The sequence below is a fragment of the Mesoplodon mirus genome (assembly GCF_964341445.2).
Source record: "Mesoplodon mirus genome assembly, chromosome: 3".
NCBI lineage: Eukaryota > Metazoa > Chordata > Mammalia > Artiodactyla > Ziphiidae > Mesoplodon > Mesoplodon mirus.
Window position 1 is genome coordinate 125,163,275 of NC_138978.1, and position 19,660 is coordinate 125,182,934.

The 19,660-nt window shown below is 44.3% G+C and overlaps 1 protein-coding gene across 5 annotated transcripts in view; it reads left to right on the top strand.

Moving 5' to 3' along the window:
- The window catches only part of LOC309799486 (uncharacterized protein C1orf226 homolog), a 315,687-nt gene that overhangs the window by 75,939 nt on the left and 220,088 nt on the right, over positions 1-19,660 (top strand). For 3 of the 5 annotated variants that reach the window (XM_082612703.1, XM_082612704.1, XM_082612705.1), the window contains exon 2: positions 4,556-4,627. In XM_082612703.1, coding sequence (XP_082468829.1) covers positions 4,556-4,627 — 72 coding nt within the window. Of the gene's footprint in view, positions 1-1,693; positions 1,753-4,075; positions 4,165-4,555; positions 4,628-19,660 lie in introns of those variants that run through there. The other 2 variants (XM_082612706.1, XM_082612707.1) reach the window with 2 other exon arrangements.

Here is a 19,660-nt window from a genome sequence, read left to right on the forward strand (position 1 = left end):
ACTTTCAGGCGCTAGTGACCAACTCCCCAGGCCGTCTGAGTGAGTCTTTTGGCCTAAGCTCCAGGCAGCCAAGGCAGCACTTGCGGGATTGTGCTATTGGGCAAAACTGCACAAACCAGGTCTTACCTAGTGTGGTTCCCTCCTTTTAAGGGTTGATTCCCTGCCAGTCTCTACCTGCTTTTGGTCTCTCTCCAGTGCCTTCAAAGTCACTTTTATTATTTCAATGAACAGACTTAATGTTTTTAGACTGGTTTTAGGGTTACAGAAGAATTGGGTAGTGAGGACAGAGTTCCCATATACCCGCTCAACCCGGCCCCCTGCCCCCAGTTTCCCATTGTTAACATCTTGCATTAGTGTGGTGCATTTGTTACCATCGATGAGCCAATATTGATAAATTATAATTAACTCATGTCCATAGTTCACATGTATCCACAGTTCACTCTTTGTACATTCTATGCAGTTATTTCTTTGTATCTTGTCCAGAGTTTGTTGGAGGCCTAGTCTGAGGATACCAGTTTCTCCAACGTTATCACAAGCAGAATCATCTGATGCATTTATTTTTGATTCATACGTAAGCTTTTTCCTGGTCTCTGGAAACACTTGACAGAAATCTTGTAAATAAAGGGAGTTCCTTGACAAGGGCGAGGGCCGAAAGGCTAACAAGTCGATGGGTGGCGATGATATTTGTGACTGTGTAAAGCTGTTATGTCTTGCTGCTTTTAGTGTGATTCATGTACCAGGAAACACTACAGTTCAGTTTATCACTGTCTTCAGAAGTTAATCTCCAGAAAATAGGGTGGAAGCAAGAAAATGGGGAAAAAAACCCTCAAAAAACAAACCAACAACAAAAAAAACGCCATGAGGTATTAACCTAGCACCAAGGGTGAGGTTTTCTGGGAACTTAACAAAGCATATCTGAAGTCCGTTGGTTAACCTTATTTGCACTTAACTCCTACTTATTCTGTGAGTAGCATCCTGCATGTGAAGGCACTCATGTGCCTTCCTCTTCCATTGGAAGAGGAAGCCACAGATAAAATTGACTTGGATAGGGCTCCCCTGGTGGCACAGTGGTTAAGAATCTGCCTGCCAGTGCAGGGGACATGGGTTCGAGTCTAGGTCCGGGAAGATCTCACATGCCACAGAGCGCAACTAAGCCCCTGCGCCACAACTACTGAGCCTGTGCTCTAGAGCCCGCGAGCCACAACTACTGAAGCATGTGTGCCTAGAGCCTGTGCTCCTCAACAAAGAGAAGCCACCGCAATGAGAAGCCCGTGCACTGCAATGAAGAGTAGCCCCTGCTCGCTGCAACTAGAGAAAGCCCATGTGCAGCGATGAAGACCCAATGCAAAAACAAAACAAAACAAAAAAACCCTGACTTGGATAAATCTCATATGTTGATTACTTAGTACAATTTGCATCTTCCTTCTAGTTTCTTTTTTTTTTTTTTCTTTCTAGGTAGTAACGAAAAGGAAGCAGGCCCTGGTATTTTTTTTTTTTTTTTTTTTTTTTTGCGGTACGTGGGCCCCCCACCGCCGTGGCCTCTCCCCGTTGCGGAGCACAGGCTCCGGACGCGCAGGCTCAACGGCCATGGCTCACGGGCCCAGCCGCTCCGCGGCACGCGGGATCCTCCCGGACCGGGGCACGAACCCGCATCCCCCGCATCGGCAGGCGGACTCTCAACCACTGCGCCACCAGGGAAGCCCAAGGCCCTGGTATTTTTAAACTTGAGTGGTTGTACGAACCACCTTTCAGGTGGGTCTGGTCTACGACTGTGTCTTACACTTTGCCCAAAATGGAGCCTTAGAATGGACTGAAGCTAGTTGTGGAGGTGGTAATGTTTAGGTATCGAGGTACTTTTTTGGTTTTTTTTTGTTATACATGTGCATAACAGCAGTAATCACTTATCGTACTCTCTGGTTTTGCCCTGAGGAGTGGGATTTCTGACCCCTCCCATGCTTGCCTGAAATTGTCACTGTTTTTTGGTTCATGATTAGTGTGGATATTTGGCTTTTGATCCCTACTTCGTGTTTCCTTTTAATCTCCTTGAATAACCGTAAGGTGCAGCTATGGTAGAGATGGGTTGTCTGCTCCAGACTGTCCTCAGAAAGGCAGATTTGTGATTTTCTTCACATGATTGGGAAGGAGGATGAGTGAGTGTGTGGTGTGAATACAAGTAGGATGTGCTAGTGAGTGTGGGCTGACCGTGTGCATGCTTTGTGTGGGGTGTGTGAGGTGTGTGTGTGTGTGTGTGTGTGTGAGGTGATCAGTCGTGTATGCACGTGGCACATGAGGTGTGTGAACATGTGTGCACTGATGTGTGTGTGTGAAGGTGTGTGGTGTATGCGTGCACATGTACCAGGTTGGCTGATGGCGTGAAGGAGACACTAACAGCATGAAGATGTTGGGTGTCTTCACATGAGTGCTTTCACATGCAGGATGCTACTCCCTTGTTAGGAAACCTTGTCCAGAGCTAGAAAGCTGCCTCTCCATTCTGTCTGTGTTGCTTCCATCCTCACTGTACCCCGAATGCTTTGGGATTCTCAGTCCAGCGGTGCCCCTTCTTGAGAAGGGATGGGGATGGGACCCATCTGGGCATCTGAATTCAGGCCCAGTTGTGGACCTCACTGGGTAGCAGGCCCTTTCCTGGGGTTGCAGGGATCAGTGTGGGAGGACCGTTCAGTCCTCCAGGTTTACCTGTAATGGGTGACCTTGCTCGGTCTTGAGATCCAGGCTCTCATGTGATACCAGAGAGAACATAAGCCCTGAAGGTCTGGTTGCCACGTCAGCCCTGACTGCTGAGAGTTCAGGGCAGGAGCCATCAGGCGTGCAGTGCTCAGGAGAGGGGGCACAGAAACTGCCCCCGGCGGGGGGGGTGCTTTGAAGTTGGGCAGTCACAAACCTGGCCTCACGTCATTCCTGGCTATGTGGGTCACTGACATGCTGACAAACGGTGGGGCCCCAGCAGAGCTCAGAGGGCAGAAACGCCAGCCATGGTTAAAGCTGACAGCACGCTTAGATCCTTAGATCCAGGGGGCTTTGTTTACCTGCTGTGGTGAGGCTGTCCATCTGGGGCCCAGGTTGTCCATCTGGGCCCCCTTCTTCCTACAGGCTGCTCGGAATCTTGATCTTCAGTGTGTTAGCACAAACTGGTGATCAGTACTAGGGGAAATCCTTTCCCAGTATTTAGTTTTTGAAACCCTCCTCACTGGGGCCAGCCTTAACTCCAAATTTTAGGAAGAACCTTTTATTCCCATAACCACAGGAAATATGTTTTCTGTAGAAATGACTGTCCTGCTCTTATCTTCTATTAATGCAATCTTTGGTTGCGTAGACTTTTAAATTATCCTGGAGCTGTTAATTTCTAGGATATCCTCTGGGCTATTTTATATGTGTGTGCAAAAAGGAAAGACAAATTCCAGTGGGTCAGTGTGGAATGGGATGGTGCTTAATAAATGTTGGGTTGTCCTCTTTTCTTGTTTCATCCTGTTAAGTAATGATGTCTAGAAATAATCTATAATTTTGATCCAGCAATCCCACTTGTAGGAATCCAGCCTAAAGGGCTACTTGGATGAGCTTAAAGGTGTGTAGATAAGGAGGTTTGTGGAAGCAATTTTGTAATAGTGCCCTAGGGTAAGTATCCATCAGTCATCAGGGGGAGCCATCACATGTAATGTGATAGACCTGTATGCATTGGTGGAGAAAGATGTCCAAGTTATATTTAAAGTTAAAAAATCAACGTGAGTAGTATGAATCTTTTTACATAAAAGAAATTCCTCTGGGTGTCTATGAATATATATATATATATATATATATATATATGTCCATTAATATACAAAAAGAGATGTACATCAGACTGTTGACATTGGGGGACTTTATTCTTTTGCTCTGCATATATCTCCATTATTTGAATAGTGTACAGCAAGAAATTATATACAGTATTAGACAACCTTATGTCGTTTGGTTTTAAAATTAACTTAAAAGTTTAATTAAGTTAAATTTTTTGGTACATAACTAGTCCATTCTTTTTCTCCATTTAGGAAATTACTCAAATGTGTGAGGTCTCTATAACATCCAGGGCTAACTCAATGAAGTTCCATTAATGAAAAAAAGTAGATATTCATCTTTCTTATTCTTTTGGACGGCTTTAATGCATGCAGACCATGTGTAAGAGATTTATACCTTAGCTCATTTTATCTTTACTGAAATCCCATTTTACAGATGAGGAAATTGAGACAAAGGCAAAGTAGCTTGCCCCAAAGATAGTGGTGGGAGATTCTTCATACCTAACCCTTTCTGTTTCAGAAGGCTGCTTGCTTAAACACAGTCCTTGGCTGCATCTCTGATTAAGAACGAGATGAAAAGGAAGCAGTTTCTTGTTTTGCTTTTTATAAAGTTAGAAATAGTCTCAAGACATCCTTTTGGCTCTTAATTTCCTCATCTGTAAAATGGGAAGATGAACTTGATGACTTCCAAAGGTCCTTCCAGCCCTAACATTCTGTGGTTAGGGACATTTGCCATCCCTCTTCTCAGTGAGTGTTTCCTTCTTTCCCCACAGTATGTCGGAAGCCTGGACGTGCCGAGGCCCAACAGCAGAGTGGAGATTGTGGCTGCCATGCGTCGGATCCGGGTGAGTGGCTGGAGGTGGGGCTGTGTGGAGCTGGAACTCAAGTGTCCGCCCTTTTAGAAAGTACTGGAGGTACAAGAATGGATGGCTGCACTCTTTGCAAGACCCCTGTACAGTCCAGGGGATCTGTTCTGAGTTAGGTGGTTGATCTTGATTAAAGACCAAGGTAAAATGGATATATGATGGCTGGAGGGCTACCACCCTCCCTGTCTTGTGACCTGCTGCTTCTCAAACTGAGACAAGTTACCCTTGAGGTTGTGTGGGTTCTGCCAGTGAATGAGAGAGACTGGTGAAGTATCTTTTTTATTCAAAGATTTTAATGAAAAGGTTTAGTATTAGTAATTAGCAGATAATTGGCTCAAAGCATTTAAAAAGTGAAGTTTTTTTGTGGTACATAAAGAGGATCTACTTAAATTTTTAAGAACAAATGTGGGATTTCAACAGAATTTCCTTGGTTGGTTTGCTTTAGGCTCCGGACATGTGTGTGGGTTCTCTTCTGCCATTTCCGGTACTCTAGAGTAGAGTTTGATCAACTTTCCAACCTGTTGCTTTCCGAGTCTGTGGTACATGGAGCAGAGATGGAATAAAAATTAAGTTGTCTTCTGATCACTGTGAAGGAATTTGCCCGTGTGTTCTGTCATGAAACAGAGGAAATTAGATTTGTGCGTAGGGTTGGGATTGGTCAAACAAATTGTAATGACTTTTTGGAGAGAATCGGAGTCGGAGGTGGCTGGATGGTCATCCTGAATGCAGCCTGGTTTGGGCTCTTTGTCTTCTAGAAGAATCTACTCACCTCAGTGGAAAACATATAGATGTTCGGAGCTTCATTTTGCTTTTTGCCAGTTCTACTTTCAGTCAATTCATCTGAGCAACAGAGACCTCAATTCAGTGACAGCAATTTTGGGAAGAAAATTAGTGTGTTTGCTTCTGTTTCTCTAAGCAGTTCATCAGCCTACTAAAATAATATTTTCACTGCTTTGGCCCTCCCAGTCCTTCAGCATTTTTTATTGTTAAGTTGCGTTTGTTGAAACTACTATTAAATACAACAATACTGTTTTTCATAGACATAGAAATGAGTCACTTTCACATGAGTTCATTTAATGTTCATAATAAGCTGCAAAGTAGGGGTCACGTTTCCTTCATTTTCTAGATTAAACTGAGGCTCAGGGAGTCATAGAGGTCTAGAAGTGGTGGGCATGTGGCCTGAATGCAGTTCTCCAGTTGATTTCATGAGAACGTGCAAAATGCATCACACCTTTGGCTTCAGGCCTGGCATTCAGTACCCCCAGGCCTCTTCTCTTCCTTCACCTTCCTGCTCAGGTAGAAAGCACCAAGGCCTCAGCTGAGCATATCTGGGGTGTTGCTCTTGTGAGGATAAGTTACTGCTCTCATCATGGTTGTGACCTGGGGGTTTCAACAAAAAAAAAGTCCCACTTTTCTTCATATTTGACTAAGAGACAGTGCATATGCTGTTGCTAATATCACTATCATTATTAGAGTAATAAATATTAATAGTAGCTATCAATAACAGTAGCTACTATTTCAGTACTTACTATGTGATAGGTGCTTTATTAGGCTTTTTTTTTTTTGTGGTATGCAGGCCTCTCACAGTTGTGGCCTCTCCCATTGATAATTGGCTCAAAGCATTTAAAAAGTGAAGCTTTTTTGTGGTACATAAAGAGGATCTACTTAAATTTTTAAGTAGAGCACAGGCTCCGGACACGCAGGCTCAGCGGCCATGGCTTACGGGCCCAGCCGCTCCGTGGCATGTGGGATCTTCCCGGACTGGGGCACGAACCCGTGTCCCCTGCATCGGCAGGTGGACTCTCAACCACTGCACCACCAGGGAAGCCCCCTGTTAGGCTTTTTAATACGGAAATAATGTTATTATTTGTAGCTACTCTAGATGAGGTGAGGGTATTATTGTTAAATTTTGTAGATGAGGAAATGGAAGCCTGGGGCATTAAATAATTAATTCTAGATCAAATTGGTATCAATAGTTGGAGCTGGGATTCCTGCCCAGGACTGTGCTGCTCCCTAATTTGGGTGATGATCCCAGCTGGAGAACCAAAAGGTAGGGACATGGAGCTTCCCCAGCGAGGGAGTCAGTGGCAGAAATACAACTTTGTAGAAGGAACAGAGGTACAGGAAAACATCCTCTTGAAGCAACGGCGGGTCAGGATGTGTGGTGGGGCTGGCCATGCATGGCATCTGGAGGCCTTTGGGGCTGGAGTGTGGCCCCTGTTTCCTCTTCCCTCATCACCTGTCAGCCCAACTGGCCAGGTGCCAGTAGCTCGGTTCCCTGTGACCTGCTTCTGGTGCTTAATGAGCAGCTCATTAAATTAGAGGGAGAAATGAATTGGCCAGAAAGCTGTTTGGTCTGGCTGTCCAGTCACTTGTTTAGTCTGACCACCACTAAGAACTCTGGGTGTGTGTTTTACCGTGAACCCCCCAATTCACTGCTAGGTCCAGGCTGCTATTTTCTTTTCTTCTCTCCCTTTCAAAAGCTGTCTTGCCTGTAATTACAGTTGTCGAGAACTAGGGCATGTGATTTCTGTGTAAAAGACCGTGCCTGACTCTGTCCTTTTGTGTTGAATGGTGCCAGGCTAAAGTTGGGTGGGACACTGTGGAGTTTGGTTCCTGGATGCTCTTGTGGATTCACAAGACGCAGGCCTCCAGCTTGGCCCTGAGCAGTATCTTGTCCTCAGAGAGAAGCAGTTACTATAAGGATCATGGTACCTTACGTCTGTGAAATGGGTCGTGCCTTGCCAGGCCCTTTAGATGCCCGTCTCCCTGATCCTCTCTGGAGTTCTGCACAGGACAGTGAAGATTGTCTCCGTTTCACAGAGAGGGAAGCACCTGGAGTGAAGGGATTGGCCTGAGGTTGGCCAGATTCATCTTCTGAGTTGGGGTTCTAGCAACTGTATGGATTCCTGTTCCTGCCCCAGTGCCACACCTGCAGTGCCAGGTTGACTCTGAGCTAAATATATGGACTGTTGATTTGACTGGTGTTTTTCCTCTCTCTTTTCCCCATTTCTCATTGGTTCCCTCGCCATATAGATTTTCTTTTAAAATTTATTTGTCTTTGCCATCTTTTTCTTTTCTCATGTGCTTTCAAAGATTTTTTTTTTATGGTGGTTAAAAACACATCACATATTTAACCATTTAAAAGTGTATAATTTGGGCTTCCCTGGTGGCGCAGTGGTTGGGAGTCTGCCTGCCGATGCAGGGGACACGTGTTCGTGCCCGGTCTGGGAAGATCCCACATGCCGTGGAGCGGCTGGGCCTGTGAGCCATGGCAGCTGGGCCTGCGCGTCCGGAGCCTGTGCTCCGCAACGGAAGAGGCCATAACAGTGAGAGGCCCGTGTACTGCAAAAAAAATTAAAAAAAGTGTATAATTCAATAGTGTTAAGTATATTTACACTGTTGTGTAACAGATCACTCTAAAATTTTATCTTGCAAAACTGAAACTCTCTACCCATTGAACGCTAAATCTTCTTCCCTCTCCCCCCAGCTCTTGGCCGCCACCTTTACAGTTTCTCTTTCTATGCTTTTGACTACTCAGATACCTCATATATATGGAATCATACCTTGCCCTTCTGTGACTGACTTATTTCACTTAGCATAATGTCCTCTAGGTTCATCCATATTGTAGCATGTAACAGGATTTCCTTCCTTTTTTAAGGCTGCATAGTATTCAGTTGAATATATGTAACACATTTTCCTTATCCATTTATCTGCTGTACCCTTGGGTTTCTTCCACCTTTTGGCTACTGTGAATAATGCTCCTGAACAAAACAGGATCTCAAAGAGATATGCACATATCTCTTTGAGATCCTGTTTTGAATTCCTGTGGATGTATACTCAGATGTGAGATTGCTGGATTATATGGTAGTTCTTTTTTAAAATTCTTTGAGGAACCTCCATACTGTGTTCCATAACTGTTGCACCATTTTTAATTCCTGCAACAGTATAAAAGCGTTCTAGGATTTTTTTTTCTTCTCAGTAACGTGTACCTTCTTGGTACACATGAATTTAAACAGATGAATAGATGAATTTTCTTTAAATAGATGAATTGTCTTTTTCTGGTAAGGATTTGTTGGGGTGGGAACCACTCAGCACTTAGAGTGTTTCTGGGTCATCTCAGGGAGCAGGACATGGATTCACAATGGATTGCTAGGTTACTTGCTGTCACAGGGGCCTCCTGCCTGAACAACCCAATGCCAGGGTGTGGGAGTTCCTTATACTGTACTTCTAAGGACTAGATCTGGGGCTGTGAATGGTTGTAAGTGCAGCATTAGCACAGTTGTCATAGTCTGAGTTGGCACATAAGTAGATGAATTCATCAGCACTTCTTAGGAGGCCTCTCCTTAATTTAGCACTTTCACCTTCTGCTTCTCCAGCACTCCAAGTAGAACCACTTCTGGCCCGGCCATGCCCTGCCCTGGTCACGCAGTGTCCCTTTGCTTGGATGCACAGCTGTTGGTCAGGCTCTGGTGACCAGCGTGGCATGTTCCCAGGGCAGTGTGTTTGGAGGCTGCTTAGAGTGGAGACCATGCAGGTGGGAGCCTGAGACCTGGGAGACAGATGGGGGAGGAAGAAGGGAGGGGCTGGAGAGCCAGCCCTGCTCAGCTGGGTAAGGGTGTTTAGTGTTTCCTTTTGCCCCATGGCTGATAGTTATTATTCATCTATATTTATAACTCGTACATTTACAACTTTAAACATACTTTCACATACATTATTTCATTTGATTAGCCTGGAGTGTTCCTATTTGTTACCTCTGTTTGATGAGAGGTGGGAAGACGGGGCATGGAGGAAGGAAGGGGACACCGGGCTCTCCAGCCATGTCAGCCAGCATAATGCATGTGCACTCATTCATTTATTCACTCATTCATTCATTAGATATTTATGGAACACTCTATCCTGGGCTAATGTTTCAATATTCTTTTGGGTGCTTATATTCAGTAATGGACAAGCCCGGCACATGAATAACTATATATTATTAGAAAAAGGGTAAGAAGCTAAGAAAGTGTGTAACTGGGAGATGTAACCCAATTTGGGGGAGACAGGGAAGACCTGTGGGTTACAGAGGGATGGAGTCAATAATCAGTAGATACTGCAGCCTGATGACCCCTGAGATGAGGATATGGTGGCTCAGGGAGGACATGCAGTTCCTGGAGGGAGGTGACCATGTCACATCATACTGTCTTTGAACCTCACCTGTCTAACTTAGTGCCTGGCCATTAGTACACAGTAGTGTTTCCTGAATGAATGAGGACTTTTCCCCAATAAAATGTACTTGTTTAAACTCAGTCTTCTGTGTACTTCAAACACAGAATCGTAGCACATCATTCATTGTTTGAAGTGACTGTAATTGCAGTTTATCCCTCAGATTTTAGAGGCCCAGGGTCACACAGGAGGAAGACCCAGATCTTCTGATGCCCAGCCCAGCACTGCTGCAGAGTAAGGCCAGTGGAAACTCACTGCGCATTTTTTGCTTCCTTGTTTTCTTTGGAGAGCTTCTAGGAACTTCCATTGATTAGTTGGGAGTTGGGATGAATTTTGGGAAGCCCTGACCATCAAACTGAGTTGGAATGAACTGCAGCTGTGGGTAGCAATAGTTTTTGGATCTGCTCTTTTTTTTGTTTGTTTCCTTACTCAGGATTTGCCACTTTCCCCAAGGTTGAAAGAGGTACCTTTAGCTAGTCCCCTTGACACATGAAGACCCTGGTCTGTTCCCTTGTTTGTCTTACTCTTAAGAAATCTTCAGTTTCTCTTATTTTCTGTATTAGTTTACTGTTGCTACTGAAACAAATACCACAGTCTTACTGGTTTAAAACAATGCAGGTTTATTATCTTACAGTTCTAGAGGTCAGAAGTTTGAAATGAGTCTTATGGGGCTAAAATAAAAATGGGTCAGCAAGGCTGTGTTCCTTCTAGAGGCCCTAGGGGAGAATCTGTTCCTTGCCTTTTCCATCTTCTAGAGGCTGCCCGTGTTCCTTGGCTTTTGGCCTCATCCCTTTGAACTCTCTATCACCACATCCACTTCTTTGACTTTGACCCTCTTGCCTCCCTCTTATAAAGACACTTGTGATTACACTGGGCCCATATGGATAATCCAGGATAATCTTCCCATCTCTCAATCCTTTTGCCATGTAAGGTAACATAGTCACAGGTTCCAGGCATTAGGACATGGACACCTTTGGAGTCCCATCATTCCACCTACCACACCTGCCTTGTTTATTGTCTACCAAATAGGATAAGCTAAGTGGTGGAGGCCAGACCAAATCAGCAGGCCCTCTTAATTCCAGATCACATACTTCCCCCACTCCATACTAGCTGCCTTGTATTGGGTTGACCCACATGTTCTCCTCTGATCCCTATGATGACCCAGGCAGGAAGGAAGCTTAAGAGATATTCCCCAGAACCACTGGATGATTATCCTGCTCTTTGTCTACCAAGGATCCAAAGGTCTGAGAAGATGCTAGCTGGATGAAGAAAACAAGAGAAGAGGTGATACGATTTTTTTTTTTTTTTTTTTTTTTTTTTTTTTGCGGTACGTGGGCCTCTCACTGTTGTGGCCTCTCCCGTTGCTGAGCACAGGCTCAGCGGCCATGGCTCACGGGCCCAGCATCTCCATGGCATGTGGGATCTTCCCGGACTGGGGCACGAATCCGTGTCCCCTGCATCGGCAGGTGGACTGTCAACCACTGCGCCACCAGGGAAGCCCTTTTTTTTTTTTTTTTTTTTAAAGCTGCACAGCTTAGAACAATTCACAAAGTTCAGAGCAGTTCTGCATGAGCCCACAGTTGGTCTGACACACTGGGGTTGCTTGTTTGGAAGTTAACTGGTTGAAAGTTGAAGGGTGGCCAGTAATACTGAAATCAGGCTACTGGCTTTGCACCATTGGGCCTGCTGTGTGAATAGGTGAGTTTGGCAACCAAATATTTGGTATGATTTTCAAGTCCATTGTTCCCAAATATTAATACCATTTCCCCCATTGCACTTTTTAGCTTCCTCAGAAAGCTGTGTAGTCAAAAGAGCTCTCAATGAAGAATAATGAGAGTTGGACTCGAGTCCCCTTGACTTGATGTGTAACCTTGGTGAGGTATCTGACTGCCATTAATTTCAGTTTCCTTGTTTATAAAGGGGAAAGGATGATACTTATTCTCTCTGGTGCTATCGTTGAGTCTGGGATAATGCATGAAAAAATACTTTATAAACCAAAAAAGACAATTTATATTCATCAGTATCATTTTTATACATTCCTCTGGGTTTCAAAACATTTCATAAATGCAGGTAAATACCCTGAGAGATACTGAGCTGCTTCATCTAGCTCTTTTTAATAGCTGGCGTCTTTTTCCAGATTTCAGTGCAAACATCACATCCTTCGGGAGGCTTCCCCCACTAGGTCATTTTGTCTTCTCACATGATCTTGTGGCACCACACCTCTCTCTTTCGTAGCTCTTGTAGCAACTGTATTCCCAGTGTCTGGCAGGGTGCCAGCCTTTGCTGAGTAGACTTTTGTTGAGTGACTGAGAAAATTAGTTGATAACCATGTGAGCATAAAGCAGTGAAACCCAGCAAGGCTCTACTGAGGGAGTGCCAGGGAGGAGGAGGGCTGCAGTGAAGTCAGACCTAACCAACAGGCTGGGCTCCAGAGTGGCAGCTGGTGTTCTGTTACTCTCTCACCTTTGGAACCTGTTGTAGCTGCTGGAAGGGAAGCCTCAGGTGGGGAAGGAGGGAGGCATCTTGCTGGGCCTTCAGGGTTGGAGAGAAGACAGATTTGTGGCTAAAGACCAGATTTATGGCTGTTAAAAACCTAGGGGACAGATCCCCGCAGTAGAAATGTAGTGTAGCCTCCCAGAGGCCATGCAGCTGGACCTGGAGGGGTATGTGCGTGCAACCAGATGCACTCAGAGTTGTGTGGTCCCCCATTGTGGCTCCTCTGGCTGTGGGCTGGGTAAATTCTTGGCCACCCTGCAAACAGCTTTCAGAGTAGTCCAGCATGGGATCAGAGTTTGCCATTGAACAGTGACTTGATTTCTCAAGAAGGCCTGCTCAGGAGTGGTGTGATACATGGCCTGGAACAGAATGGGCAGGTGACCAGGAAATGGCCAAGCTCTCCCCTTTCCTACAGCTCCCTTCCAGTGGTGCCACCTCTTCCAGAAATTTCTCTCACGATAACAAATAAATATAAAAAGGTCCTGGATGGTCTTGGGAGAACAGGAATGAAATGCTCTTGGGAGAAGATCCAGGGACTGGGGGCACCGGTGGCTTTATGGAGCAGTGACTGGAGTTGTGAGTGCCTTACAGCTGCACTTGTGTTTCCCTCCCCACAGGCATTAAGCCCCTGCACGTGGCCTCTTCATACGTTCAGCCACGAAATCTATGTTTTACCTGCTTCTGGGAGGCTTTGTCCAGGAATCATTTCATCCCCTTTATGTAACTCTCCCCCTAAGTGGCTACCCTCACTATCATTTGCTCTTTTGTCATGAATTGTTTTCCTTCTCTTTCCAAATTCAGAGTTGGCAAGTCTACCTCCGAGCAGCTTAGATTGTAACACAGACCTAGCATGGCCCTATTAATTTCCTATTGCTGCTGTAACAAATGACTACAAACATAGTGGCTTAAAACAACACAAGTTTATTATCTTACAGTTACCCTCCAGTTCTGGAGGTCAGAAGTCTGAAATGAGGCTAAAATCAAGGAGTTGGCAGGGCTGTTTTCCTTCTGAGGCTCTAGGGAGAATCTGTGCCCTTGCTTTTCCGGCTTCTAGAGGCTGCCTGAATTCCTTAGTCCTTGGCCCCTTTCCATCTTTTTTTTTTTTTGTAGTACGCGGGCCTCCCACTGCCGTGGCCTCTCCCATTGTGGAGCACAGGCTCCGGACGCTCAGGCTCAGCGGCCATGGCTCACGGGCCCAGCCGCTCCGCGGCATGTGGGATCTTCCTGGACTGGGGCATGAACCCGTGTCCCCTGCATCGGCAGGCGGACTCTCAACCACTGCGCCACCAGGGAAACCCTCAAGGTTCTTAGTGTAATCACATCTAGGAGCCCCTTTAGCCATGTAAGGTAACATATTCACAGGTTTTGGAGATTAGCTTGTGGACATCATGGTGGTGGCAGGGGGGTAATGTGGTGGTGGTATTAATTGAGTATTAGGCTTGTAGCAGGGATCGGAAAGATTCCACTCCTTTACTGAGGTGCTCTAGTATCGGGGTCAGGAAGAACTAAGCTCAAATCCTCTTCCTTCTCTTGACTAGCTGTATGGCGTCTCTTACTGCCTCAGTCTTTAATCGGTAAAGCTGGAGTATCTTCTTGGCAGATATATTTTACAGTTTTATGTGAGTGCATGCAAAGCACTGAGCGACGTGCCTAGCACATGGATTGTGCACCATAAATAATAGTTCCCTTCTCTCCTTTCTAATTAGTGTGTATTGGACAAGGACAGTGGGGTCAGAAAACCATACAAGCTGGTTGTCAGACACACTTAAGCACCCAGTAAATGTTATCTTTTAAAGACATCAGCTTTGCATGCCAATTATTTTTTTCCCTTAGTCTGTAGATGAGTGTTTCTCAAAATGGGCTCTGTGGCTCTCTTGGAATTTAGGGATGTAGTCTCCAGGGTCTGAGTTCTTTATAAGAATTTAAAAATTTTGTGTTTTCATTTGATCCAATAGCAAAGTAAAATAAGCCTATTCCAGACTCTTGGAAGGGCCATATTATGCCTGAATGCTGCCAACTGTTTTATTGTCTACAGTTGTGTTTGTTTCCTTATGTTGGCACCAGATAGTTCTTCTGTAATTGTCATGCCCCGAAGAAAAAGTTCACAATATGTCTATAATGAACTCTCATAAGGTGAAGGACAAGTGACGGTACCACACCTTGTAGGAATTAAGATTTTGCAGTGGTGGGAACAGAAGAAAGTGGCAGAAAAATGGCGTCTGCACATGGAGCGCAGGACTGCAGGCAGGGCTGCAATGCGGCCACGCTCCCCGGGGTGGCTCTGAGTTGCTTGTGGCTTGTGTGACTGGTGTGTGTTCTGATTAGTTCCAGTATCTTCTGATTTGTTGGCACTTGTGCTATGCTGGTTGTCAGAGTACTGTCATCCAATTTTGTGTGTGCTGAACTCAAAAGAACTTGGGTAAGGTACTCACAACATATTCCTGTTGTGAGAAGGGATATAATTTCAGTTAAATAACAAAATCTTCTCTGACGTGAACATCTTTACTTTGAATTTATTGGTTATACAATTCGTGTTTAATTTATAAATTTGTAAAAGACCTGTATGTATAAGCAGTTTATATCCAGTTTTATGTCTTACATATTTAAATGGTATACATGATTTGCCAGCACATTTTTTGGTACCACCTTTATTGAGGCATAATTCACATATCATGCAACTCATACATTTAAAGTGTAGAATTCAGTGGTTTTTAGTATATTCATAGTGTTGTGAATAACCATCACCATCATCAATTTGAGAATATTTTCATCACCCCAAAAAGAAACTCTGCACTTCTTAGCCATCACCTTCCAATCTCCCCCAAATACCCCCCATCCTAGCCTCAGGCAACCACTAGTCTACTTTCTGTCTCTATGGATTGTCTGTTCTGGATATTTCATATAAATGGCAGTCATACAGTGTGTGGCCTTTTATGTCTGGCTTCTTTCGCTTAGCATAACGTTTTCAAGGTTTATCTGTGTTATGGCATGTATCAGTACTTCATTTCTTTTTATTACTGAATGATATTCCATAGTATGGATATACCATATATTAGTTATTCATTCAAATGCTGAGTGTTTGCAAAATTTTTTTTCTTAAAAAGGGGCCCAGACTTTATTAGGTTTTAGAAAACATTTGATGTGGATTGAGCAGGGTATAAAGGAATGGTGACAGTTGTTGTCTTCTCAGCCAAAGGAAACAAATCATTGCTTTTTTAGGTAATCTTGGGCAAGGCATTCTCATCAATATAAAGAATGATGTACTGATAGGAGAACTTAATTTTTTGTCCACTCATTTAAAAACACGTATTGAACATTGGGGTGCATATATCTCTTTGAATTAGTGTTTTCGTTTTCTTTGGATAAATACTCAGGAGTGGAATTGATGAATCGTATGGTGGTTCTGTTTTTGATTTTTTTTTTTTTTTTTTTTTTTTTTGCGGTACGCGGGCCTCTCACTGTTGTGGCCTCTCCTGTTGCGGAGCACAGGCTCCGGATGCGCAGGCTCAGCGGCCATGGCTCACGGGTCCAGCCACTCCGCGGCATGTGGGATCTTTCCGGATTGGGGCACGAACCCGTGTCCCCTGCATTGGCAGGTGGACTCTCAACCACTGCGCCACCAGGGAAGCCCTCTGTTTTTGATTTTGTGAGGAACCTCCATACTCTTTTCACAGTGGCTGTACCAATATACATTCCCACCAACAGTGCACTAGGGTTCCCTTTTCTCCACATCCTCACAGCATTATTTACAATAGTCAAGATACGGAAGCAGCCTAAGTACCCACCAACTGATGAATGGTTAAGATGTGTTTTATATATATTACAATAGAATATTACTCAGCCATAAAAAAGAATGAAATCTTGCCATTTGTGACAGCATGGATGGATCTGGAGTGAAGTAGAGTAAAATAAATAAGTGAAATAAATCAGAAAGACAAATGCTGTATGCTTTCACTTATATGTGGAATCTAAAAAACAAAACAAACATATATAACAAAACAGAAACAGACTCACAAAGAACAAACTAATGGTTGCTAGAGGGGAGGGGGATGTGAAACAGGTGAAGGGGATTAAGAGGTACAAACTACTGGAATATATTACAGTAAATCACAGGGATATAATGTACAGCAGAGGGAATATAGTCAATAATAATGTAAGAACTTTGTATAGTGTATAATCTATAAAAATATTGAATCACTAAAAAATGCGTTGACTTCCTTTTATGAGCCAATATTGTTTTAGGCTCTGGGGATATAGCAGTCTACTAAACAAAGTCCTTGTCTACATGGAGCTTATACTCTGGTGGTTGGGATGGAGGTAAAGGAGGAGACAATATACATATAATATCACACGTAAATTGTCTGCAGAAAAATAAAGCAGGGCATGAGGATAGACAGTGCCAGGAGGTAGGGAGTGGAAGCTATTTTATGTGAATTGTTGGAAAAGGCCTCTAGTTTCTGGTGACCTTTGAATCTCTAGAGATGTGAATGTGAGATACAGAGTGAGCAAGCAAGCCATGTGAATATCTGGAGGCAGCTACCCAGACAGAAGGAACAGTAAGTGCAAAGGCCCTGTGGTGGAAATGGGCTTTACAGCTTCAAGGAATAGCCAAGAAGCTCAGTGTGGCTGGAGACTCAAGAGTCCAAGCGCAAATGGTAGATTATTTCCAGGAGTTTATTCCTAGGAATCACACATCATATGAATTTCTGACCTACTGAATGTCTGACCACACATGAGAAAATGTATTTATCTTTCCCCTGAATCTGCACCAGATTGAAAAGTCACTTTGCTGAGGAGCTTTGGTTCTGCTCCTGAGGTGAACAAGTTTGGGGATGATTTTAAAACTGGGACAGAGCTGCTAGATGCATTATCTGTAAGCAGAGAAGAGTTAGTAAGAATCAGTTGTTATCAGAAGCTAACGCATGCTTGCTTTTAAAGATGGTGACTGACTTTATTACAGCCATTTATGCTCAAGAATAAGAAATGATGTAATTGAGCTTCCATGGGAGCATTTGAATATTGCCTGGCTCGGCCCACAGTTTCTTGTGCTGACCTGCTTAATGCTCGGAGGTCTTCTTGAAGCCAGTGATGTTTATCCTTCACATCAGGAGGAGATGAAGAACCTCAGTTCATTACTGCTACCAGTCTCTGGGGACCTATTTGTTCATGTTCCTGCCGTTAGTAACAGGTTGCACTGAGCATCCACTCCTTGCTTTGATGACTTCTGTGCATTTTTAAAAAGTATATACATAACATCATTTTAACCATTTGTAAGTGTACAGCTCAGTGGCATTAAATAATTCACTGTTCCATACCTATTACCACTATCTATACCTAAAACCTTTTCATCATCTCCAACATAAACTCTCTACCCATTAAACAGTAACTCCCTCTTTGCTCTCAGCCTCTGGTAACCTCTGTTCTGCTGTCTTTCTGATTTTTTTGTGTGTGTGTTTCTGATTTTTGCCTGTTCTACAGTCCTCATATAAGTGGAATCTCAGATAATATTTGTCCTTCTCTGTCTGGCTTATTTCACTGAGAGTGATGTTTTCAAGGACCACTCATGTTGTAGCATAAATCAGAATTTCATTCCTTTTTTATGGCTGAATAGTATTCTCTGCTGTGACTTTTTGCACTCAGCACATATTATGCAGGCTTTGATGTGTGGCTGTTTCCTCTTGGGACCAAAAGCAATGTATTATAGGGCAGGGATGCACAGTCATGGAACAAAACATCCACAGCAACAAATACTGAGGACCTGAGCTGCTGGCGGGAAACCTCTTTGGTCCCTGCTAAAAGGCCCAATCTTCTCTTATGTAGTACTTTATAGTTGTTAAAGTCATTTTCGTGTCCGTTGTCACCTAATGTCTCCAGTAACTTTTTATAAAGTTATAAAGTTAAAGCAGGTATTATCCCTGTTTTATTACAGATAAGGGTCATCAGAGTGAAATGACTTGCTCAAACTAATTATCTTGTACTTATCAATGATGACCAGAGTTGATTATAGACCGTGCCATGTGCTGTGTTACGTCAGGCTACGTGCAAAGTGCTTCACAAGTATTATATTACTTGATCCTCACCACAACTCTGTGTTGTATACTATTGGTATACCTATACAGAGTTTAGGTATAGGTGTGAAGATCATCCCTTTTTTTTTTTTTTTTTTTTTTTTGCGGTATACGGGCCTCTCACTGTTGTGGCCTCTCCCGTTGCGGAGCACAGGCTCCGGATGCGCAGGCTCAGTGGCCATGGCTCACGGGCCCAGCCACTCCGCGGCATGTGGGATCTTCCCGGACCAGGGCACAAACCCATGTCCCCTGCATCAGCAGGCAGACTCTCAACCACTGTGCCACCAGGGAAGCCCCATCCCCTCTTATAGATGGGGAAACTGAGGCACAGAGAGGTTAAATAACTTGCCCAAGATCACAGAACTGGTAAGTGGGGAATCTAGGTTTCACTCCAGAGCTTGAATGAGGTACAGCTGAGTCTTGCCATGGTTCTGATACTATCAGTTTGCTTACTTCTGGGTCAGAGATCCTACAAGAACATGCTGACTGTCCCCGCTTTACCAAATATCAGTCCAGGCAGCGTCATCTGTGTCCCTGATTGTGCCTTTCTCCAGTCTGGGAACACTGCCAGACAGTGGGCATTATTTGATTTTTTTATAAACTTCTTTTTAGATTTTGAGACTCATACATCCTGTGTGACACCCCCATTTGGTTATCCCAAAGGCATCTTAAATTCAACGTGTCAAAAACGGAATTCATCATTTCTACAGTCTCTTCTCTTTGCTTGGAACCCTCTCCCCTGTGTTTTTTTCTGTTAATGTTTCCTTATCTCATCGAAAGGCATCTTATCAATCCAAGAATGTAAGCTGGAAACCTCAGAGTCACCTTAGACTCTTCTCTGATAGCATCCTTAGTCACCCTTACTGAGTTTGCCCCCTAAATATTTCTCAAGTGTGTCTCTCCCTCTTCATCCCTCCCTGGGGGCACCCATGTCATTTTACAGAGATTGTGGTAGCCCTTCTTCGTAAAGGTTTGTCTCTGTGCCCTGGGCTTGTCCCCCTCCTGCCCATCCTCCACACTGCTGCCTGGCTCATCTGTCTAAAGGCACGTCTGTAGGAGTTGTCCTGCTTAAAACCATGTGGTGACAGGTCATCACCTACAGGCTGGAGCCTGGACTTGGATCAAGGCACGAGGGGTTCTGCCTGGCACGTCAGGCCACAGTGACAGTCCTGCCGTTCTTAGGACCCTGCACGTGTCCTGTTGGGGCCCCCACCTCTTTCCTGCTCTTCCCTCTGCCTGGGAA